The sequence below is a fragment of the Vigna angularis genome, chromosome 9, assembly GCF_016808095.1.
Source record: "Vigna angularis cultivar LongXiaoDou No.4 chromosome 9, ASM1680809v1, whole genome shotgun sequence".
Classification (NCBI taxonomy): Eukaryota; Viridiplantae; Streptophyta; class Magnoliopsida; order Fabales; family Fabaceae; genus Vigna; species Vigna angularis.
Genome location: NC_068978.1, coordinates 24414397 through 24440937, shown reverse-complemented (window position 1 = coordinate 24440937; position 26541 = coordinate 24414397). Strand labels below are relative to the sequence as shown.

At 33.4% G+C, this 26541-nt stretch overlaps 1 protein-coding gene across 1 annotated transcript; it reads right to left on the bottom strand.

The window, feature by feature from the left end:
* Positions 1–10545: 10545 nt before the first annotated feature.
* Positions 10546–14700, bottom strand: LOC108346372 (laccase-4). Its single transcript, XM_017585454.2, has 6 exons — positions 14537–14700; positions 13002–13153; positions 12604–12848; positions 12353–12481; positions 11216–12142; positions 10546–11005 (listed from the first exon to the last, which is right to left on the bottom strand). The coding sequence occupies exons 1-6, from the start codon at positions 14624–14626 to the stop codon at positions 10875–10877; spliced, it is 1674 nt and encodes a 557-aa protein (XP_017440943.2). The 5' UTR covers positions 14627–14700; the 3' UTR covers positions 10546–10874.
* Between the last annotated feature and the right edge of the window lie 11841 nt (positions 14701–26541).

Genomic DNA, 26541 nt, shown 5'->3' with positions numbered 1-26541 from the left:
TCTCATCATCTTCATGTATGACTGTATCATGAATTGACTGCTTTTGAGGACGTGTGAACTGAAGATAAGAATTTCAAGGTTCTTTGCATCTTCTTTAACAGAGAACATACGTTTGAACCTAGGTATTATAGACAAATACCACATCACCTTAGCAGGTGCACCATCATTACCTTCATCAGTAGTTTTTCTGTCAGATTTCTTTTTAAAACGGGATAAATCACATGTTGGACAATACTTTAGCGAAGCAAACTCCTTTATGTACAAAACACAATCATTATCATTAGCACAAGCATGTATCTTTTGATATTCAAGACCCATTGGACATAAAAAAATGTTTGCCTCGTAATTACGAATAGGTAGAGTATTATTTTCTAGAAGCATCTCCTTCAACAACTCCAACAACTCTGTGAAACTTTTATCGGTCCATCCATTCCTTGCTTTTAAACTAAACAACTTCAAAATTGTAGACGGACGTGTAAAGTTCGAGCATCCTGGGAACAACGGTTGCTCTGAATCATTTATAAGAGAATCAGAATAATTAGCTCTTCCAAAATTATCTTCACCGACATCACGTATCATGTCCTCTAAATGATCACTCATCCATTATTCCACATAATTCGTTCCTCGTGACGTGGTAGGCTGGTCCAGTACTTCTCCATGCCAAGTCCAAACGGTATAAGTTCTCATTATGCCGAACATGAATAGATGGTCACGAACATTGCCTAAGTCTTGCCGTATTTGATTAAGACAACAAACACAAGGACAAAAATATGTCCCGTTCACAGACTTAGCATTTTGTTCAACATATTGCAAGAACTCTGAAACACCCTTCTCATATTCTTCACTAATGCGACGTTCATTCATCCAACTTCGATCCATATTATGTTCGTAACATACTTCATCAGTTTCAGTTTTTTAACTCTCAGAAGGTTAGGCCCTACCCATTCAGAAAAATTAGTTTTCATAAATTGCTAAGACACATGCAAAAAGGTCTACATCATAAATTTGATAAGATTTCGGCAGCATTTCGCATTGGTCTCCGAAATACACGAAATGAGAGTAGTCAAGGATGACCACAATCAAATATGCATCCGGAGAACAACACAAATACTGAACCGAAATTTTATCAATCTTATCCATAAACTCCAACGTACATGTTATAGCAAATTATGAAAAATAATTTTCCCAAACTGTCCAATCGGACAATTTAAAATTTAATACAAACAATTAAAAGATGAATCGTTTGTGTTAAATTTCAAACAGGAACTAAGTTTCACTCAATTATTTCATACATATAATCTAACATGCCAATTAGAATAACACAACTATCACATGCATATTCAAAAGCCAATAACACATGCACACCTAAAAGCCAAAAACATGCATACGCAAAAGCCAATAAAATGCATACACAAAAGCCAATAACATGCATACAACAAAATTTTTCAACAAAGCAGCTAACCTTTTTAGCAAATTAAAAAAGCAATGGAGGGAAATGGAGTAATGCACGCCCAAAATCGTAGGCCAAAAAGAGTAAAAAACGCCGCCCAAGCACACGCTAGAAACTGCACCAAAAGGCAACGAAAACGAATTTTAATCGGTTCAAATGGAAGATATTTCATCAAAGAGTAATTTAATCGGAGTAAAAGTAAATTTAAACGATCCAAAAGAGAGAAAACCTACATGGAAATGCAACGCCTTAGAGAGAAAATGCGAGGAAGACGATGAACAGTGAGCGTAACTCTCCACGGGTTCACGTTTTCCTGTATAATAGGTTATAGACGTCGGGCGCTGGGGGGTCCGACGTCTATAATAGTATAGACGTCGGGACCCTCACTAATATGACACCTTCATGATTTAAAAATTCATATTCGCGGGGCTTATAAGCGTCAGTTTAGAGGGGCCCCGACGTCTATAAGACGTTTATATGGCGGAAAAAAATAACTTTTCACCTACCATGTGAGCCATATAGACGTATGCTAGGAGGGCCCCCGATGTCTATAATATTATAGACGTCGGGACCCTTCTTAACAGACATTTATATGCCTACTTATTTACGAAAATTCCACCGGTCAATAATTTACGTTGGTTATTTGGTGGACCGACGTCTACAGGGTGATGTTAAAGGCCAATTTTGCACTAGTGTTATGAATACACATTAGATAATCAAATATGTAATCAAAATTTATATTTGGTGTATCATTAGACAACGTTTAATCAATGTTTCATCTATAATTTGCAGAGTCTAGTGATGCATTAATCTCATCTAATCAATATCTTTTCTCGTCTAATGAAGTTCTGTTATCATCATAACACTTCATTGAAGGGTTCGTATGGTTTAAACACTTCTAACTCACAGCTTATATATTTTTTTTGAATCCTTCCTTAGTGAATCCTTACCAAACATTGCATACTCTCTATTGAATAAAACTATTTTATTCAGCACCTTACTCGTCTAATAATTCCCACGTATGATACCAATTATCTAAATCTTACCCCTAAAATTCTAAAACAATGAGTCTATAATTTTTTTTTCCTTATATATTATATTTATGTTAATAATTTTTTACTTTAAATGAAACTTCTATCTCATTGAAAAGAATCTAACATGATTTAAGTACTAAAAGTACAAGGTTTCTATGGAAAAATACTCTTTCCTTCAATCGAGTCCAAGATATAATTATTGTTGTATTAGAAAATGTTGGTATGAGATGGTAGGTGTTATGAATGGGGTGAGAAGTAAGAGAAAATGGATTACACGGGTGAGTCAACCTTACAAGGCAGCTGGTGTGGCTAGTCAAGGTTGGTGTGTGTGACTAAGTAAGTAAGTGGGTGCAATTATGAAAAACTAGACCAGCATCCCATGATGCAATGCATAAGGAATAACCAAATAGTTAATAGTTAACATTTAATAGTTGTGAGTGAAATATTGTTGACATGTCTATTGCTTCCACTACTTTAATTGCTCATACATCACAACTTGAGGGAGTCCTTCTGTCACTTCATTGCCAAATGTGTTCATTCATCGTGCCACTGATCAGGGAATAAACAAAAAACGTACATATACCTTTGTACCCGTTAAAAAGAAAATAGAAAAATTGATATGTTTGACAAGTATATATGTGCGTGTGTGATAAAAAGCCAAAAGCTAAAGCTCATTGTCTAAAGGAAGATGTAAGTGGACACCCCCAAATCTTATTCAACTCTCATATGGATTTAGAAAATAAAATAACGATTTAATTATTAGAACACCCAGTAAAATTTGAGATAATTCTGATTTTGGTATTCTAAATTCAAAAAAAATAATTAAAAATTAAAAATATGGTTTTACTCTAAACATTAAATTTGAGAGAATAATTACAAATAGTTTTAAACCTTAAAAGCTTAAATCTAAAATTCTAAAAATATCATTTTAGACTCTGTTTATAAACTAAAATTGTAACGTTACATTTTTACCGCAATGAAATAACTCTTTTCTTTTAATTCAGATATAAAAACTATAACATTTTAGGTTATTTAATTGTAATATATATATATATATATATATATATATATATATATATATATATATATATATATTAGGATTTAGTTTTGATAGATATTCTATTATTGTTTATAACTAAATTGATTCGACGTGAGTTTTTTTCAACGAGGCTACCAAACACTCGTTTTTTAATCTAACTTAGATGTGTTTATGTCTCATTGTTTGATAAAAACAAACTAATTTAATGAATACATTGTTGATTATGTATACCAATTTTACCCTCACATTTAAAACTTAAATTTCAATGAAAATCTCATGCATCGTTAGTTTATATTTTTTGTTTGCTTTTTTTTTTCTTTAATGAAGATGAAAAGTGGAAGATCAACGCCCTGGAAAAATAAGTAAATTTCTAGAATGGTGATATGAGCATGGACGATATTAGTTAAAACAATAAATGATAAGTTACATCGAAGTAAAGCGTAATACATTTGAATAATTTGTTCGATTCTTTCTATGTTCATTAGATGTGATTTTTATTTTTAATCATTATAAACCGTGAATATTTTGGCATAGTGTTTTTCTCTTACTCTCTCTTCTCTCCACGTCATTTATGTAAAACTCCTTTATAGAAAATCACGTATAAAACATAAACGCAACATTTTTTAATACCATCACTAAAAAAGTGAAATTAAAAAAAAAATACACTAACTAGGAAAACTTTAATTCAAAAATAAACTTCAACAACTGTTCCTAGCTATTACAAAATAAAACTTCAAATGGTTCAAAATTACAATTTCAAAATTCTAAACAATTTCCAACTCTTCTTGACATTTTAACTAGCTTTAGCATCTTCTACGAGTACATTTGCTCACATATAATAAAATGAGTTATACGATCACCGAATAAACACACATAAAGAAAGGGTGAGCTAACCATCATATAAACATGATAAAAAATATACATTGAAAGCATTCACCCAAACTAATAATCTCCTACCATGAATAAAAAGTGTTCATGCAATCCTCCAATAGTTACATCACCAAAAACATTAAATGTTATGTACTCCCTACCTACTTTCATAAGCTTTATGAGTAACACTTGTGCTCAACCCCAAAGCCCTATGGTTCGACATCCCTCTGTCTGCTTCCATAAGCCTTACAAGTTTACTCTACTTAAGCCTAAAACCTTACGGTCATTATCAACATCATTTTTCCTCAACTTAGCAAAGTTTCAAGAGAAAAAAAAATCAAACCCTAACTTTATAGTTATGACAACTAATGAACATAACACAACCAACCACACCAACAATTCAACCATCTCAACCCGCACAAACTCAATCATACTCATATAATTTAGCCATCAGCTTACACAACTTAAAAAACAACCATGTGAAATTATTAAGCCACAGATATAAGTCGCATAACATTCATAACTTGGTGAACAACCAACATACTCCAACCAAAGGCACAAAGAGGCTTGGCCAAAACAACATCAACTCAACAACTTTAAACAACACACAATAAACTATAATAGCTAGGTTTTTAAAACAACAATAACATGATTCATGGCTTTCTTGCTAAATGACTTTTGTGACTGAGTTCCCTTTGATATCTTTCTGGCTTTCATGGCTTTACTTTTGGCTCATATCTTTGGCCTCGAATCTTTGTAAAACTGAAGCATAAAAGGTTTATGGCATTGGTTCTCTGTACAGCTGAGGTCATGGGAACACTTTAGAATTTGAACAGTTTGAAGTTCATACTACAAGGTGCAAAAGTTGGACACTATTGCAACGGTTCTAGAAAGAATCGAAGCCATAGACCTGTTCAAAATCTGGAAAGTATGACATATCTCTTTGTAGGGAGAATGTTAAGACCCTATGACATCAGTTCTGAGGAGAATCAAAACCATAGATCCTGATCAGTGTACTTAGTTGAAAAGTTTAAACTTGTTCTTATGTGGTCCACCTTTAGGCTTCGATTATTTATTAATCGATGCCTAAAGGAGAATATTGTTACCAATGTGAAGCACTAATGCTTTGAAGAATTTTTTATTATGATGCACTTGAAGACTTGAAGACTTGAAGACTTGAAGACTTGAAGAACCTTTTGTAAATGATTAAAAGCATTCTTTGTAGAAACATTTTGTATAGGAATCATTTTTACATTTGTAAGCACTTAAAAAGTTTCATAATTTAGTGATTTAATATGGCCATAATCTATTATCACAAGACAACTTAGAAAGACTTGCTCGCAAAAATTATTGATTATCACAAGAGATAATCGATTATCACTGCTTGGTTCAATATTGTCTACGACGCGTAAATAATCGATTATCTCTCAGGATAATCGATTATCACTTTTTCGAAAACCTCATAACGGCCACAAATAATCGCTTATCACTTATGATAATCGATTATTACTAGCAGTTGAGAGATGTCCTTTCAGTTTTTGACCCTTTACGAACCCTGGCTTATAAATAGAGTTCTGCTAAACTCTTAGAAGGGAACTTTTCATTTGAGAGTATTAGAGTTGTGTGCCTAAGGGAAAATCTTTGTGTGTGAAAAGAAAACTAAGCCATTTTGAGAATACAGATTTGTTCTGAGGAAGTCTTAGAGTGCTCAAATGAAGTCTTGTGAAAAGGAGAAAGTTGTGTTTAGTGTATCTAAAGAAAAAACGGTTCTCTTGAAGTTGATTGAGTTGTGTTCTTCCATCGTGTGTCGAAGGAAGGTGTTTTTTATTTCTTATTATTTGTATAATCTGTTTGTAATATGAAACTATATTTTAGTGAAAAAGGTTAATCATTATTTATAATGATTAATGACTAGATGTAGAATTTTTGATTCGAACCAGGATAAAATTCCTTGTGTTGATTTTCTTTGACTCTATAACTTTTTTGTTTAAACTGTTTGATAAAAATCCTAAAAGAAAATCATAATTTTTTAAAAGAACTAATTCACTCATTCCCTTTTTAGTTTTTTACTGTTACACACTTTCTTTAACCTTTTCGTTGGGTGATACCAATCTCAACAAATATGACTTCGATTTATTTTCTAACTAAGGCATATATATTTACAAAATTGCATAAATGCCATTATGGCTTTTTATGTTTTGTTTTTGTGGAAACCACAACCTAATATACGAGTTAGAAGCTATATTTAGTACTAGTCTATTGCTTCTTAGTTTAGATCAATAATTGCTCTCGATTTATGTTTACCTTCTGTTATGTTATAATAAAGGATAAACAATTAACGTTAACCAAGTTACATGCATTTGTTATGGAAGTTATCAACACTTGCTAAAACTGCCTGTCAATTATCTCATCTTTATAAAATATACTTCTCCCATACATACATATATATATATATATATATATATATATATATATATATATATATATATATATATATATATATATATATATATATATATATATATATATACCAACTAGAATAAAAAAAAATACAACAAAGAAAAACATTTTTTTCATTAAGCATTCGCAATTCACTCTTCATTTCAAAATGCCAAGGGAAAAAGAAAACTAGGTTGTCCCATTTAAATTTATCTTTCTTCTTTCTTTTCAATATCAAACAAAGCCAGTAAAATAATAAGCATTTTTAAAGATTTCTCACCCTTTTCCATCTAAACATAATAAGAATGTCCATATAGATATAAGAAGATAAAATATAGTAATTTATATGATGCCATAGAAGTTGAAAGAAATAAAGAAATAATAAATGTTTAGGGAATGTTTTAAACAAATGAAATGTGTTAAAAGATTAGAACAAGTCTAAAATCTAAATGCAGGTCTCTTTCGCTTTATTTTTTTTGGCTGCGTGCATTATCAACTGCAAGTAGAGGAAAATCTGGTCTCGAGAATTGAAGGAAAGATATTTAGAGAGACGGGAGAAAATCAGAATATCTACAGTATGTTTAAGCAAATTTTTATATTTTTTTAAGCGGAAACAATAGAAATAAAATAATTATTTATAAGATAAAATTAGTTAGTGCATGAATTAATTAACATAAGGTCTTTAATATACGTTTTCAAAATTTTATTTTTTAAATTATTCAAATTAATTTGACCTTAACAAAAGAAATATTTCACATTTTTTTTTATTTTTATGTTCGAAAATTATTGTAAAAAAAAATATTGTTCAATAATTTTGAGTCAAATTGATTTTATCTAAATTTAAGTTATCCTTTTGGGAATGAAAAATTGTCATGTTGAGTACTTTTCTTCCTCTCTCTCACATGTAGTTATGTCTAAAAACGACATAATCTTGAAGATATATAACGTGATGATATTACAAAATATTCCATAATAAATTAAATCTTTTTGATCTCTTGCATCCACTGAAATTAGTTTTTTTTGTAACATAAAAAGCGAGATGATCCAATTTCATCTCATCGATTGATAAATTAGGAAATATATTCCTTAGTAACCAAATTTGGAGATAATGAAATGAGTAAGGAGAGTCATCCATTGGCATCTTTCAATCACAAAAATAATTTAAAGGAAACCATGTGCCCAAGGAACATGGTAGAAAAGGGATTATCTTATTATAAAAGTTGATTTAGAATATATGAAAGAATATCACAAAGATATCTTTCTTTGGTGAGGAAAAAATATGTATCTTTTAGTTTTTGTGATTTATTTATTTATTTTCTTTAACGGGGAACAGCGTGCTCTTCCTGCACAGTATACCTCTGGGCCCACCACCAAATTTTGCTTCCATTTCATATATTCCATTCCTTTCTTGGAGGAAAATAATGGCTAAAATATTTCTATATTTCAAAAAGCTGAAACAAATTCTATATTGTTATGAAAACTGAAATAGTTTGTCTGAGTAGTATTCAAGCCAGTATTCTTAAATTCGGATAGTTGAGACTGTTAGAATTCCACCTCAGTCAAGAGTAAAAGCAAGTCATTTTGTATTTGGATTACACGATCTAAAATATATATTTTATATTTTAAATTATACATTTTAAAATACGAAATTGAAAATATATTTCAAATCATTCAAAATATATTATGGTTTAAATTATGCAGTCCAAAATATAATTTTTATATTGAAGAATAAAAAAATGCATTTCAAATTATAAATTTAAAAAAAAAAGTGTATTTTGTATGGTACATTCGAAATACAAAATTTAGATATACAACATGAAATACAAAATTTTATAGAGGTGCGTAAAGCAATATATGGGAGTGCAGGAAGAAATTATGCCAAAACTCTCAATAATATTGCACTACTTTTCGCACTTTAAAAAAAGGTGTTTTCTTCCTGCACTTCCTTTATTATTAATTGTGTCCCATATTGATGAAAAAATATAAAATATCCTCCTCATTGCACTCCATTACCCTTGTTGCCACTATTTCCGCCACCACTGGTTTGCCATTGCCATCATCATCATCGTTGTGTCATTATCATTGCCACATCCACCATTATCCATTGTAGAGAAAGAAGAAGACAGAGAGACAACACGTTACGGAAGAAAGCTCATTTTGATAAATTCATTCCGAAACACATTTTATATGTTTCAGAAATTGTTCCTAAAAGTTTGTTCTGAAAAATCAATTCTGAAAAGTACACGTACATTTTGAAGAGCTGACTAAGAAAAATTCATCTAGAAAATAATCACATACAATTTTAAAAAAATCTTATAATTGTATTAAGTAATATAGTCCTACAAAATTTATTGTCATAGATATTTTATAAGTTATTTGTTGGTATAATTATATATTAATAAAATATGTTATTAAATTTTGTTAATTTAATTACGTTATTATATATTTTAATATTATATAATAATTAGTCAAATATGATAGACAAGATAGACAACAAGAAGGAGGCTCATATATCCATTGAAAAGTGGTACGAATGATAGAAATGTAGTCCAATTTAGTAGAGAAGTGACATAAATTTCACTCCTTAGCTCTTCACACTACATGGGAAATGGATATACTTAGATAATTTCGCTCAAAATCAGACATGACTTATCCCACTTTGTTGTCATTCTTAATAGTTGACAATATTAATTAATAAAGCCTTCAAACAATTTATGGAGTTTGAAGAACATCCACAAACCAACAATCAAATTAATGCATGGAACAACGTTATATTAAATGGGTTGAAGAAAAAATTCGACCAAGTGAAAGTCCTTTGGGCTAAGGAGATTCCAGGCATATTATGGGAATACTATTGCAGTCAAAGAAGCTTCTTAGAAAGGGAAAAGGATCGATGAAGTTCATAATGATAACAATTTAGGAGTCGATGTCGACCTCATATATAAGGTACGAGAAGAAGCTTAAGTAATGGAAAAAGTTACAAAAAAGTAATGTGACATACCTTTCACAAATGAGACCTAGTTTTGTGCAAACTTGGTGATGCAAGAAAAAATAATCATGGAGGCATATATTGTCCCCAAACTAGGTTGGTCCCTGTTGCATAATCGATTCACTCCAAATATGAACTTAAGAACTCGGTGGAAAATTGTTGTCGAGAACATAAAATGCCAAACATCCAAAAAACTACTTTGAATAGGCTTAAAGGGCAACACATCCATAAGCTAATTCAACTAAGCTTCGATGGCAACACATCCGCAAGCTAATACAATACAACTTTAGATTAAAACACATATGTAAAGCATCCCGGTTGGAACACAGCCAAACACAAAGGCGTCTAAAAGTGCTCCGGAATTGAAACAATTTGAATACAAAGGCGTTTAAAAGTGTTCTTGGACCGAAAAACATCCAAATACGAATGTATTTAAGAGCGCCTTGGGTTAAAACACATCCTAGTACAGAGATGTCTAAAAGCAGCCTAGTTTGGAACACATTCTAACACAAGACATCTAAAATCATCCCAGATTGAACTAGATCCTAGTATGAAGGAGTCTAAAAGTGCTAAGGATCGAAAAACATTCACAGATTGAGAAAACATCTAAACGCATCGTCTAAAAATTCTAAGGATTGAAAAATATCCGAAAACAGGGCCTAAAGCATTAAGGACTGAAAGACATTCGAACACACTTATGAATATCAGCCAAAATAATCATCAATTTAACGATGTAAATAACCCTTTTGTATTTCACGAAACAAACAAGAGCGTACACTTGTTGATTCCAGTACATACATAGCGTGTCTTGAAAATTTGAATTTGCAAGAGGAAAACCAAAATGCGCGCTCCATTTTATTGAACGTGCTTGAACAAATTCTCCTATTTACTCAAAGAAAAAAACATTCTGGCATTCGCTTATTAAATAATCTTTTCTTATTCCTCTTCTTCGTTTGCCTGGCTTCTCTGTATCCCTCCAAAGCTCTCTTTTTTTTGTTGTTGCAGCAATGGAAGGGTTTGTAGATTGCATAATTAACTGATGACTGAACACATTTAGCATTTGGGAAGATCTTTTGGTGGGGGTATCACTGATTGCTCAGAACCATTCCCATTCTCCACCAAAAAGGCCATCTTTAGTCCCCATGTTGTGTGCACCTCCAAGTGGCAGTGCATGAACCAAACTCCTATCAAACACAAGGAATTAAAAGGATTACTATGATGAGATTCATGAGTTAATAATCCAATAGAACTTTCAAAGGCTTTACACTGCATCTGTTCATATATATCTTGTTATTTTGTTGGCTTCAAAATATTTTGCCCTATGTTTTCCAGCTCATTTTTAGAGTGTACTATTTAAGCTAATTCATTCGTTGTATGAGATTGTGAAATTTTACCTGGATTATCTGCCCTGAATCTAATTGCAGTCCATCCTCCAGCTGGTACTCCAACAGTGTTTCTTTCCACAGGATCAACAAGGTTAAAGTTGTTTGGGTCAGTACTGGGATTGTAGGATCCTACTCCTCTTCCAACAACAAAGAAATTGAACCCATGAAGATGGATTGGGTGGTTTTCAGGTGCAATGATTCCAGTATCTTGTAGAACAACTTGAACTGTGGCATTGAATGGTAGCTTGTAAACCTTTGTGGCAGATACGGTGTTCAAATTGGCTGGTCCAGACCCTGAGTAGTTGAAAACATGGGGTGGATTGGCAGGGAAATCAGTGGTGAACACCCCTTTGATGTTGAAATAATGTGCCTGTAGTAAGGCAATGGTTGGCATGAGGAACGTGACATTGTTGATAGAAGCGACCACCCTGCTCCCATTTGCAGCTTTACAAGATGGGCATGGGTTAATGCCCAACCCAACAGTGAAGAAAAGTGAATGATCAACTGTTTGTGGGACATTGACAGGGTACTTTTTGGAGTTAAGGCCTCTAAGAGAGCTGACAAAGGTGTTAGCAACATTGGTAGCATTTTTGGGAGGTGGGTTGGTGAGAAATGTGGGGGTGGTGGAAAGCGTGCCTGTGTAGTGCAATGTTGCTGTGGCAGTCAAGTTGTCAACAGCAATAGGAGCATCCATGAAAGGAGATGCTGCCACCAAGTACTTGCCAGATTTTTTGTCAGCATTTAGAAGGACATTGGTGGTTTGACCAGGGGCTATCACAATTGTTTCAATCTTGAAAGGCTTTACGTATGTGGCATCAACTTCTACCACTGTAAGCTGGTGGCCTGCAATTTTGAAGAAAAGCTCCTCATTGAGTGCAGCATTGACAATTCTCAGCAGGTAGGTCTTTCCACCCTCCACGGGCAGGTTGTAAACATCTGCACATATTCCCCAAAAATGAAAACAAATAAAGCTTAGTTTGAGCATAATGAAAATATTGATTACTCTAATCATTAATTACTCTTTATGGTAAGTTAATTAACTTTTACAACAATTACCTTAAGAGTTACATGTACTAATAATATCTTGATTGATTGACAGGGAAAATACATGTTATCACCGAAAAAGAATTGAACAGAAGAAAATACCCTGTGAAGAACAATTGGTAACTGTCCCTGGAAGGCCATTAATGGTATGAGCATCTGAGACATTTGGTGCCAATCCTGATTTGAGTGCTTCATTGATAATAGCTTCAGTATCAGATTTCCACCATTCTCCTACAATTTATCACGACAGTGAATTTTAATAGGAATCCCAGGTAATGGCAATTAAGTATGTGTAGAGTTTAAGATCATTAACTTAATCAATTGGACAATTTGAAGGGTACGTTTTTTCTCACCTAACACCACAACCAGTTCATCATCTGGCTTTGGGAAAGGATAAGGCACACCTCTCTTTGGCAAGATAACCAAGGCACCATGGAGAGTTGACCTTAGCCAGTTAACATGTGCATGATAAAGAAGTGTTCCTCTTTGTCCTGAAAGGGTGAAATTGTACACATAGGTTTTCCCTGGTTGAATTGGGCACTGTGTGACATATGCTGGTCCATCTGCCCAACCAGTTCTCAGTTGCCTCACACCATGCCTACCAAGATGGCACAATCACTTCAATCAGAATTGAATATGAACATTGTGTTGATTAGAGATAGATATTGTTTACAATAAGGCCCATTACTTATTTTTTGTGCTATACTTACTGTAACTTGAAGCAAATAAAATGAAATATATGATGTCTCACCAATGGATGGTGACATTGTGGTTGACTTGGTTGATGACTTTGACCAGCACTGTGTCATCTTCTCGGGCGTAAAGAGTGGGTCCTGGGAATTTGCCATTAATGGTGACAATAGATTTGCTTGAACACAATCTAGAGGTTTGTTTGGCCACCACCTGCACCCATTATTACCAACATTAGCTAATTCTCTGAAAGAAACTATAATACTGCATCGAATTGGTTGGAAAAAATTGACCGATTAACTATCTCTAGGTGCTGATTTGGAGCTCTACCTTCCATGTCACCACAATTCTAAAATCTACTCATTTGTGTTCCATGGTGTGACGTAGTTGTTGGCATCTACTAAGCAGTTTAGGTGAGGTTAAAGCTTCAAAACTAATAACTATGATTACAAAAATGCCTTCACTGCACACCATGTCTCATACTAGGAAAACACGAGAGCTCATGTTCCTATAAATAATGTTATCAAGCTTGCCATTCATATTAGGTTATTAATTATATCTTTAATAATCTTTTACCAAATGTGAATTTAATTAATTCAACCATTGAATTTTATATTCTTATTAATTCGACTATGTATATAAAATTTATAAATATGATACTTATAAAACATGTCAATTTAAGTGATGTCAATATAAATTGAAGTTATGAGAAATTTGATATACTTAATCAATAAATTAATATTATAAAATTTATCGGATTAAATTTGTTTGTTTTACGAAATGTAATTCAATTAGCTTTGATTTACTAAACCAATCTCATCACAACATACTCTCTCTCTCTCTCTCTCTCTCTCTCTCTCTCTCTCTCTCTCTCTCTCTCTCTCTCTCTCTCTATATATATATATATATATATATATATATATATATATATATATATATATATATATATATATATCAATCAATCTTTTAAAAATAAATTGGGTTTTTTTAAGCGGTACTTCTCGAAATAAAAAAATTCATTTTGTCACTTGACTTTGGAGCCATGATTCATTTATCAGCGATTGTCAAGCTCATAGCTTAATTTTTCAACAAGGACACATACTATGGTCAGGTAACATATGATAAAACCCCTTAACTCGTCTTGAATAATTTGCGTGAATGTTGGTTCAAAATGAATTGAAACATAATTGCACAGATCTATTTAACATGAAAGGGAATATAATCCTAAGCTGGTTTCGCAGTTGTCAGAACATTATTCTAGGTTTAATAAAAGAAAACTGATCTTAACCTCTGCGACAATGGTACCCCCATCTTTATCAAGAACTTGATAGAAAATTTCTTGATGTGAGAGGAAGATAATTGAATATAGCATAAATTGCATGCATTTATGCATATATTATTTTTTTAAGCTTCTACTATAGAAAAAGAGATTCTTAGGTGCTTCTGAACTAAGAGTACTTCAACTTCGTTGTATATGTATTGGATATAAATTTACAAATATGATATTAGTCATAAGCTATATAAAAAAAACATTATCAAAATGCTTGACACAACACAATGCACATAACAGGCAGAAAATTAAAACGGTTTACTTACATGAAATTTGTAGTGCCTGACTCTGCACTCGACCAAAGCAGGAAGAATGCAAGCCATGAGAAGCATGATTCGAGCCAAACGAGAATCCATTTTTCTCACTCTGAATCCTCTCTACAGTTTCGGTGTCTTAGTTTGTCGTACTTGTTATGTGTCCTTGTGTGTTGCATTCACAAACGACTCGCCAACCCACGCTTATATAGACCGAAATGGGCATTGCTACCACGTCGTTTTAACTTGGTTAGGTGAGTGATGGAGCCATTCTTGGAAATTAAGACTGAAAACACCAAGTTAAACTAGCTTATCTCATGATATCTTGCTCGTCACATAAAGTAGTGTATGATGGGAATAGCTGTATTTTGGGATGCAAGTTATTAATCAACCTCCTTTAGGCTCATACTTGTTATGATAAATTGGTTATCACAGCTTTGTATTGGTTGTGTTTTGACTTCCAAACTTATAGCTGTTCCCCTCTAAGTAAGTTTCATCTAGAAACTTAGCTGATTAAAGTACAGTAATGTTGTTTAGTTACAAAACCTGATTCACCATTTTGGGCCTTAAACACACTTTTTACCAGCATCCCTTAATTGATAATGATCTTGTATGATATTAAGAGTATGTAGTCATTAAAGACAGAATATTTCACTTCATATACAACTTTAAAAAAAAAATTATTCTGAATTAATATTTCTTTTATGAAATCGATTATGCATTATTTTTCTCAGATCTATCTATGGTGGACGTATTGTGTAATAAGAATAAATAAGTTGTTAATTAGATAGATGAAAAATATATTAAAAAATTATATAATTTATTTATAGAATTATAATATTAATTGAATTCTTTGATTCCTTAACTAAGGAGTAAAATATCTATTGAAGGCAAGAGCAAAGTATATAGCATTTCGCATATGTAAAGCATAGTACTCTTTTCATTGTTTGTGTTTTCTAATTTTTCTTTCTTGTTGAAAATATTATGTTTTCTTTTTTGACAAGAAATAATGAATTATCTTGTTTAAGATAGAGAGTCGTGTGGCTCTTGATTAATGTGCCATAGGTTCTTCTTAAATATGTTTTTAAATATGTTTGGACATTGCGAACTCTTATATCTGACAAATGAATGAAAAGAAACTGTTGTGACAAATTAACTAAAATGACACAATCTCAATCTTTAGATTATTAATGGTAATAGCAATGATTGAGTTTCATAATTACACAAATATTTGTCTAAATATAAGAAGATAGATATGCCATGACGCACACGGGTTAAGCTAAAAAACAAAAAACTCATGAGTTAAAAGGTGTACATAATTAAGAAGGTTAAAATAGTTTTAGAACTCTCATAATATAAATTTATGGATTAATGTATCTTGCTTTAAGATTAAGATAGTTTGAGTTGACTCATCTTTTCTTTCAGTATGAGTCGGTTCAATTGGACTGTTTAGTTTTTCTTGACTTGAGCTAACTCAAATAGTTTTTTCATCCTAATAGTTTTACTCGACTTTCAGTTAGTGTCAATTTAGTTCGAACTTTGGTCTAAGTTGACTCATTTTAACCTTTAACCTAAATTTACTTGTCTCGATATAGGTCTTAGCCGACTCATCTTGACCTTTGATCAAGGATGACTTGTCTTGACCTTCGGCTAGGATCAAGTTGTCTTGACCTTTGTCTAGGACCGACTCGTCTTGACCTTCGACTTAGGTGAACCCGTCATAACCTCCAGACATAGTCGACCCATCTTGACCTTTGAATTCGAAAGCTCATCTTAAACTTCGTCATTGCAAACCATTTATGACCTTTGACCTCAAACAGTCCATCTTGACCTATGATCCTATATAACATGTCTCGAATTTCGAACTGACTTGGGCTTCCCATCTCAAACTTCAGCTTCAGTTGTTCCATCTCAATTATCAAGATAGTTAGTTTGTCTCATCCTTTTTACTAGGTTAGCTCTCTTTAACTTTAGCCTTGACTGGCCCATCTCCATTTTTAACTTGGGTCGCTCTAACTTGAATGTTAGGCTGCTAGTCCTTTAAACATTATATCTCGAATGACCCATCTTAACCTTCGACTTGGGTCGACTCGTCTATACCTTTGGCCCCTATCGACCCATTTAAACATTCAATTTTGGACAACACGTCTTGACATTTAGTTCAGGCTTACCCATTTGAATACTTAGGTAGAGTCTACACTAGTACAAAAATAACCTTTTAAGTCTCCCAATTTAAATCTGTTTTCACAATAACAAACTTAATAAATATGCGGTGGTATTTTTGTAAATAAGAATTCATATTTTAAATCTGTTAATTTGGTAACATACTTAAATTTTGATTTTAAATCTGTTAAAATACAAACAAACTTCATTTTTGTATCGGTTAAGTTTTTTACCAAACTTAAATTAATTTTTTAAGTCTTTTCAAATAAAACAATACTTTAATTTTATATGAGTTAAACCTAAATCCATGTTTAACCTAATTTTTCTTCACAGAGCACATAACACTTCTCTCTCTTTCTCCACTTTCTCCCTCGCGCCTCCTCTACACCTGCTCACGCCCAACACCTTCATCTTCGTGCTAGATCTCTCTGCCTGTGCGTCTTAGGGCACACATGTCATAGCTGCTGCCTCGCAGATCTTGTCTCCCCTCCCGTGTCGTTGTCGTTACTGTCACTCTCGTTTCCTCTTGCGTCGCCTTTGGCCCACGTTATCGCTGCCTCCGCTGCACACTTCACACGTCGTAGTTGCTCGCATCGTGTCGCCGCTAGCTTTGCATCGCCGCTCACATCGCATCAGCCTTGATCGTGTCACATCTCTGTTGGTCGTGTTGCCTCTGCTCGCATTGCCGCTGGCTTTACGTTGCCGCTCGCATCGCATCGGCCTTGATCGCGTCACATTTCTGTTGCTCGTGTTGCCTCTGCTCGCATCGCTGCTTGCATCGTCGCTACCATCGCTATCGCCTGCCTCTCGCGTTATTGCTACTTCTCTTACATTGCTGTGGATGCCTCGTGTTGTGTCGTCATCACTTTACAAATGAAAAAGAATTGGTTTTAGTTTGTAAGGATTAAGAATTAGGATCTTTGTTTTATTTTTAGTGTTTCAGATTTTAATTTTGATGTTATAGTGATTTTTAGGATTAAGAATTTTTCCAATTTTTTTTGGGAGTGATTACTAATCACTCTATTTTATTTTGTTTGTATTTTGTTATGTAAAGAATGTAATTGGATTTATGATTCTTGGTGTTGTGAAGAAGAATTAAATTGAGGGAATGATTGCTTGTATTATGTTCTAATTTCATCTTTATTGTGTATGGGAACTTATATAAGAAAGATGAAATTTCTAGTGGTTAATTGAGGTGCCAATGGAATATATGATTGGATTTACAATTTTGGGTAGAAATTTTAAGTTTGTTGGATAACAAGAGACTTAAATTTTAAGTTTGTCGGTCAATAACAAACTTAAAATTTAAGTCTGCTAAATCTAATTTTGTCATAAAATAGACTTAAAAAGCCCAAAATAATAGACCTAAAAATTATATTTTGTATTAGTGCTAGCTCGTCTCTATCATCAGCCTTGGCGAGTTCTTCTCAAATTTTGACTTAGGTCACCCCATCTCGACCATTGACTGAGTCAACTCGCTTCGACTTTCGACCCCAAGCGGTTCGTCCTGACCTTTAACTTAGGTCGGCCCATGCTTACCATTGGCCTAGGCTTGCCATGTAGATCTTTGGCTCGCTTAAATATTCATCCCAAATGTCCGTCTTGAGTTTCGTCTCAATATAAATTGTTTAAGCCTTCGACTTGGACTAGTCGATCTTGACTGTTGGCTTGAGTCAGGCCATCTTGACCTACGACCTTCGTCCTCTCGATCATCTCAAACTTTTGTTTAGGTTGTCCCATCTTCAACATCAACTCATTCAGCCTAGTTCCACCTATGGTCTAGAAAGGACAATCTTAACCTTCAAGTCAAGTTAGTTTGTCTCGAATTTTAGTTCAAGTCAACCCGTTTAGATCTTTGGTCCCAAATGACTAATATTGACCTTTAGCCCCAATTGACTCATCTTTACCTTCAGTCTAGATGAGTACCTTCAACTAGACTAACCCGTCTCAAACTTTGGCTCAAACCATCCCATCTGGACTACTAGCCTAATTGTCCATGTTGACCATCAATCCTAACTACCCTTCTTAAGCTTCGATGCATTTCTACCTTCAACTTGAGTTGCCTTGTTTTTATCTTCGACATCTTTTAATAAGATTTGAATTAATTTGGAGGATGTAAAATTATAAATTAAAGATACATTTTTACTTTTTATTTTAATTTGTATGAGATTTAATATTTTTGTTGATTAGTTTTTATTTGATGAATAAAGTTTAAACTTTTAAAGAGTTAAAACCTTTTATTTCTCAAACTAGAATTAGTTTATGAATTTTTTTTAAAAAAAGGAAAGTATAAATCAACAATCATATCAAACCGAAATTTAAAGAGAAATATAAAATATCAACATTTATACATTAAAAAGACAAATAATTAACTTTAAAGAATTTTTATTTCAGAAATTTATTTTATATTTTCTAAGTTATAGGACTATTACATACCCTTTTGCAATTTCAATTAATAAACTACCTGATTTTTCTAATTTAATATAATCAATTTATGAAGATTGACGATAACGAGGATTTGAATTTGTTAGATTATAAAGAAAACAAGTGCTGATATAAAAAGAAAAAAAAACAAACACAAGTAGCTGAATTTTAGGATAACAAGTAAATAAATTTACTCCATTTGAAAAAAAAAAATGCTTGAAAGATAATTAAAAGGAACTAAAATTTCAGCAAAATGGGAAAAAAAGATAAGAAAAAAAAACACATATTCCAAATTGAAAGGGACTAAAACTTCATCCAAAATGGCATAGGCTAAGGAAACCGAAGGTTCTTTGAACATTGCAATTGCTTAGTTCACAAAATAAAGTATTGTTGAGCTATGGCTTTCAAAGTTTAGGATATAAAGAGAGAGAGAGAAGGGTAGGAAGACATTGATGGGTGCACATCATGTTTGGTTTGAAAGCCAAGATTAAACTAACATTGGGTAAGTAACAACTGTCACCTTCTGGCCTCCGTGCCTCTTTTTTAGTATTTTATATTTTTTCTTATGTTAATTGCACTTTGGCAGTAGGTAACGGACTAACACATAGATGAATAGCTAGTTAAACCACAAGCTGCTTAACTTGATGGAACGTATATCGTAATGATTTATGTTTAGGTATAGTGGTTTAACTTAGAATAGAAATTGTGCCAAAGTGCTACTTATTTTCTTTCTTTCTTTAATATCTTAGATAAAATAAAGATAGTTCATAAACCAATCAAATACATAAAAGAGGACATTTTTTTCTGATAATAAATTATTGCTTTTCTTCTAATCAATATTATATTTGTAGCCACCTATTCTTTTACCCTAAAAAATCTTTATGAAATTTATATAATTTGCAACAATTGGACATATTTTAGTTTTGTTAAAAGACAGTTGTTTATATTGTATAACCAAAAGTTTTTATGCGAAGTGCACACTTTTTGTTTAATTTATCTTTATATGTCTGATAAAAAATGTATCTTTATCTATATGACACCGTTAAATACTGTAACATGGGTGTCATTTAAATATACCACTAATAATAATAATAATAATATTAATGATAGTAAGATCATAATAATAATAATAATAATAATAATTAGGGTTAATTATTTATATAGTCATTGAACTTAAGTTCGAGAAATTACAATTTGTCCTTTTCGAAAAGTTTATACAAAACTAATCATGATTTGCATTTTTTATGTGTTTAAAGTTCACTTTAAAATGGGAGTGATTTTTTCTAGGCTTATCATTAAGATTTCTTCTTAGTATCTCTATGATGCCTCCATGTTTTCACATATGAACTTGTATTTTCTTTTTGTGAGTGTTTTGGTGAGATATTATAATATAATAATTGATTATAATATTTTTAGGATATTCTAACATAATAATTAATTATCTTTTTATTATATTTTTAGGATATTCAAAGAAACTTATTATTAAATTTTATTATATTTTTAGGATATTCTAATATAATAATTAATTATCTAATAAGATATTATAATATAATAATTGATTATATAATATTTTTTAAGAATATAAATTATCTTTAAGCAACTAAATCTATTTAATATATCTATCTATTTATGGCTTATTTAATATATTTATTTATTTATTTATAGCTTGGAAAGCTTATAAATATAATATTTTATTATAAAGAATAAATAATGAACCTTCACATAAATTTTTTTTACTATTTTTTAATTTAATATTACTCATGTTATTCAAATCTTTTAAATTATTAATGACTTAAGTCTTAAAGAGTTTTTGTAGGATTTTTTTTTGTTTTTCTTCAAAACTTGAAGCTTTCTCGCTAAGAAGTAATAGCTCAACTCTTGAGAGCCTCACATTCCACCTTAAAATTTATCATTCTAAATTTATTAAGAACATTTGGTGCTCATTGTGAAACTTAGGTAAAAATTTTCCCAACCATAATGCATAAAATTCTTACTCGAATGTGAATCCACTTATCATCATCACCTTCAAAATTAAGGTGTACGTCATATTTTAATCCACTGAATACAAAGAAACATGCCAAAAGAGTTTCACCAAGGCTTACTATGAAAACACTAACCCAGAGTAACACCTCTATTACTTTTCTTTGAAACTCAAACTCTCATCACCTATTAAAGGCTGCAAGTAACACTTGAATGCTATGAAATATGAGAGTGAATGACCTTATTGGGGTTTCTTAAGGACCATTCAAAACTTAATGTTTGCTCGCATCTACTACCATCATTTTCAACTTACGTATGAAAAAAAAGCATATTTGTCATCCTTGTTCAGTTGTAGGAGCATGCTACCAATGATGGTGTGAAGGACCATGACATGACTTATATCTTTCTCCACAAAATTCCAAATTATATTATTATTTTTTTGTTGGAAATTACACTAGTGCAGTAAGAGGAAATGGCACCAGTTACTTTTGCTAGGCACCGGTTCTACAATCGAGGCATATACAGGCGAGGTAAAAAGGGATAAGTTTTATGCCTCGGTTATGAACTGAGTCAAGAAGGATGAGATTATGCCTCAGTTTTTAGGTAACTGAGGTAGTAACGTATTTGTTTTTTTAATTTTTTCAACCTTTAGGATACTGATTCACTGTGGAATGATCTTGCTGATGTTCCCAAAGCTGGTAAACAACCATCCTCATCTCCTTAACATTGCTTGTTGACCACTGCTACCTTCAAGCTTTCCTTCCTAATCACCACGCTGTTCAGTTCTTCGGTCAGTAAGCAAGGTAGCACTTTTCCCTTCTTCCTTCGATGGTCGTGCCCGTGCACTTCACCCTCAAACCCAAATCCCAAGCTTAAAGAACCCCGTCGAAAACACCGTCGCAACTTTTCCAGTTGGATCCCCCTCCCTGCCCTCGACGGGAACCGTAAGAAGGCACGCCCTTAAGAACCGCAAGGAGCCTCTCAAGAACCGCAACGCCTCTCATGAAGCAGTTGCAAAACTCTGAAATGGCCAATGAAAATTCTAATCCAGCAAAACACATAATAATCCAATCAATCATACATAGTCCAAGTAAAAAAAATTGAACAAGGAGAGACGAGAACGAGGAAGTGGTGCCAGTTCGACTAAGGGGGCGGAGCGAGATTGCGTCCGGTGACGGAGTGAGAGGCGTTGCGGGTTGGGATTGCGGGGTGGGAGGCGTGACGGGTTTGGGGGTGGGACGGGTCAAGATGAGGATGCGACCATGGGCTTTGGGGGCGAAGACGGAGGAATAGGCTTCCGCGGGAGCAGGTTGGATGCAGCCATAGGCTTTGGGTGGCGATAACGGAGCGGCGACATTGAAGGAGAGGTTGCATGCAGAACCTTCCCTTCGTCTAGGTTTTAGGTTGCATCGACAGAGGCGGAGGCGCGACGACGGAGGCAAAGGCGCTGCGAGGGAGCGCAACGGCAATGGCGTCGAGGCAGCACGCCGACGACGATGAGGAGGGAGTGTGACGGCGAGGCAGCGAAGCGGTTGCGCGAGAAGCAGGGGACGACGCAGCGGGAGGCAATGTGAGGCTGAATCTTGTGCGAGAACAGCGGCAGAGTGGTGGCGACGGAGCTGCGGAGTCGTGGCGACGGAGAGGCGGAGTGGTGGCGACGGAGCTGCGGAGTGGTGGCGACGGAGAGGCGGAGCAGCGGAGTGGTGGCTATTTCAGGGTGATTGAAGAACAGTGAAAGCAAAGAGAGTGAGAGAGAAGAAGAGGAATAGTGAGAAGGAGATTTGAGCGAGAGAAAAGAAGAGGAACAGTGAGATCTTTGAGGTTATAAAACGTTATACTACCTCGGTTACAGATTTACCTGAGGTAATAGAGGCATACTGCCTCCGTTTCAAGCATACCCGATGCCTAAAGTGTAAGAAAATAATTAAAATTTGAAAATATATACGCGTTATATGCCTCGGTTGGCGCGTAACAGATGCTGGAAAGCTTTTCTGCTTTGGTTCTACTGATACCCGAAGCAATAGACCTTATTCAAAAATTATGTTAGCTTCTATCACGCGATTTAAGTTCGCGCTGGTGCGACTTTATGCCTCGGTTTCTGACTTAACCGAGGCAGTAGACGTTTTACGCTTCAGTTTCCTATAAACCGAGGTATATAAGTTCTCTAAAACTACAAAAATGCCACCGCGCTTTTATACGCTTCGGTTTCAGTAAAACCGAGGCATATATAGCGCGTTAAAAAGCTTCTTTTTTACTAGTGTTATACTCAAAGAACTTTCACATGATTAGAAGAACACACTTTTTGGACCTCTAAGCTAGATGCAGTTAAATTTTCAATATAGTTGATGTTTACTATCAGAATAAATGATGGAAATAATGAAATCTTACTACACACATGGATGGTTCAAGAAGAACAAATAGTTTGAACCAAAATTTAAAGACATAACAAACACATATATCACCTAAACGCAACACAAGACATATAAGAATATATGATACATCACTAAAATGATTTAGAAGTGTTTAAGGAACTTATCTCTTGAAGACCCATGAAGAAAACTCATGCCCCAAGGAAGTAACCTTTGCTCTTGATACCAAATGATGAAAAACGTTTTCAAGAAACTTGATGATCGATTATCACAACAAGTTTGATATTTTCTAGGGTTCGGGAAGAATCGATTACCATTAAGAATAATGATTATCACGTTTTCCAAAACCCATAACAGTCTGAAGTAATCGATTATCACTTTTGATAATCGATTATTACTGGCAGTTGGGAGCTACCTTTTTCAGTTTTTTACCCTGCACGAACCTTGGCTTATAAATAGAGTTCTCCACAACTCTTAGCACTTAATTTTTCATTTGAAAGTATTAGAGTTGTGTGCCTAAGGGAAACTCTTTATGTGCGAAAAGGGAGCCCTTAAACTTGGTGCTTGTAGGAGGAAGTGCTCTTTCTTAGTGTGTCTAAGTCGTGGAGTATACCTAAAGTCAAGCTATTCATCCTTTTGTGCGTCAAAAGGAGGTGTCTTTCATCTCTTATTTGTTAAGATAAGTGGTTTCTAATCTCAATCCCTATTTCTATATTGTAATTTGTCATTGATTTTTAGTGAAAAAGGTTAATCACTCTTTATAGTGATTAACAACTAGACATAGAATCTGTTGATTCGAACTAGGATAACATTACTTGTGTGATAAAAGTTCTAAAAGAATACAATAATTTTAAAAGAACCAATTCACCCCTCCCCTCTTGGTTATTGTCTGTTTTCACGCTCTTTAAAACTTTTTGTTGCGTGATACCAATCTCAACAAACTTAGGAGAAAAGAGGACGCATTTTGGCATAAATTCTCTATCATATATTTTGCAAGTTCAAGATTACAAATGGTGTAACACTCCTTTTATAGGAGAAGGATTGACTCTGAGAAGGAGATAACATACATGAACCTAAAAGAGATACTTTGACCTAAAAAGCTTCTTGTATCTTCCATTGACTACGTGCAAAACATGAGAGCCTTCTCCTTTGGAACATGACTAGGTACAATGCATGGGAGCCTTCTCATCCAAACCAAGGATAGATGCAATGTATGAAAACCTCCTCATTGGAACCAAAGGTAGATGCAATGTATGAGAGCCTCCTCATTCAAACCAAGCTCCCTAGATGGGTGTCCATCATCTATCTTTATTGAGTCTTGAGTTTGTGCATTTACCGTATGGTTTCTATACTTTTTAATCTTGTAAGAGAGATTTTTTTTTCTATTTAATTCTTCCTTATTTCTCTTGAGCTTTATAGGGAGACAATGGATGTGTGTTGTAGGTTTGAGGAGAAATGGATGAAAGTCATATGAAAAACTTTAAGTTTTATTATTTGTTACATTCCTTGTTTTAGTTGGGTTTATTATTTCACTGGACAATCTTGTGGAGTGGGAGTTATTGTGTGTCTAACAGGCTCTATAAGAGTTAGAACTCATCGACGATTATTATTTAACTGATAAATGTTACTAATCATCATTGGTGAGTTGACCTTTGTTATGATCTTTCAATTCAGTGGAATACGAGTCCTAGAAAGGCTAGTTCTCACTTTGATCCAAATTATTTGTTTGTCCAACTAAGGGAAAATATGTTATCATTTCATCAATTGGTTGGAAAATTATGAATGTCTTGTATGGTATTGTGATGGGTCTAGTTCAATTGCTAAAGCTTTATGACATTCCTTACATGGTAAACTCCTTATCTTTTTCTTTTAACTATGAATTGGAATCTTCATTGAGAATGAGTCTTTCTTTTTTGCTAACAACCAAATCCTAATATGACTTATGTAATTGTAGCTTTTTGTTATTTGGTTGGATTTTGTGAGTTATTTGCATCACCATGGCCACAAAGACAAATTACCTATGTATCATGCAACAATATCATTTCTTTCCTTTTTTCTTTCATTTTCTAGAAAATTTTTGTTCAACTTGGTAATTTCATTTCACCTTTAGAATCAAGGACAAGACTTAGATGTAATAGTACCGTATACTAATTGCATACTCTTTGGAATTTCTCTTTGCTCTATTATAGATTGAGGTAATTAGACCAATTCTTGGTCAATATTACATGGAGTCCTTGAAGTCTAGTCATTTTTTCTTAAACTTAAACACCAATGATGAATGATAATTGAATAGAAGCCCTTTTGCATATGAGAGGATTGAACTTGTGTGCAAAAGTTTGGATGAATGATGCCGCATGCAACACTCCATTAGATTTGCTTGTCTTGATGTAAACTTTGTTTGTTTCATTCAAATTCCATATCATACTAATTATTATCATAGTTATAAATTGTAACATCCCAATTATGGGAGTCACTTAAGGGCATCAAAGACTAAAAAGATTTCAAGACATAATTGAAAATTTTGAAAAATGCTTAACTTACTACAATTTGAAATACCAATATCCATAATCCAAATAAAAGATAAAGGGTAAAATACAAACTTATTAATCCATCTCAAGAAAACAAGAAAAAATTAATTAAACTTTATAAAAATCCCATTGCTAGTTTTCCTCTCTCGACATCTACACAACTTTAGAATCATCCGCATTTACATTTGTTCTCGTATAAAAAAACGATATACGATCATCGTCACAAACACAAAAAAAATATGAGTGAGCTTAGAAATCAAGCATGAGCAATATAAATTCACAAAATAAGACAATTAAAGTAGGGTAACCAATAACCCCCTCAAATAAGCTTCCTCTCAGTAGTCTAATGTCACATAGACTAAGCTCACATAGACCAAGGTTACACAAACTATATCACACAAACGAATACCCTAATAAGGTGGTAGAGTAGTCTTACCAAGACAATAAGGACCTATTTCCCCTATTCCTTAAGGTGTTACGAGTAAAAACTTTTGTGAATCACACATCGAGTACTATACTTAACATCAAGCTGAATTATAGGGCCAAACAAATT

What these genes read in the sequence shown, in the direction of transcription:
- LOC108346372 (XM_017585454.2), bottom strand. Translation starts at nt 14,626, where the DNA reads ATGGATTCTCGTTTGGCTCGAATCATGCTTCTCATGGCTTGCATTCTT. An exon ending in TCAGGCACTACAAATTTCAT is followed by an intron (nt 13,154 to 14,536) that starts GTAAGTAAACCG and finishes TAATGGGTGCAG; the next exon opens with GTGGTGGCCAAACAAACCTC. An exon ending in ATTCAGGGCAGATAATCCAG is followed by an intron (nt 11,006 to 11,215) that starts GTAAAATTTCAC and finishes TGTGTTTGATAG; the next exon opens with GAGTTTGGTTCATGCACTGC.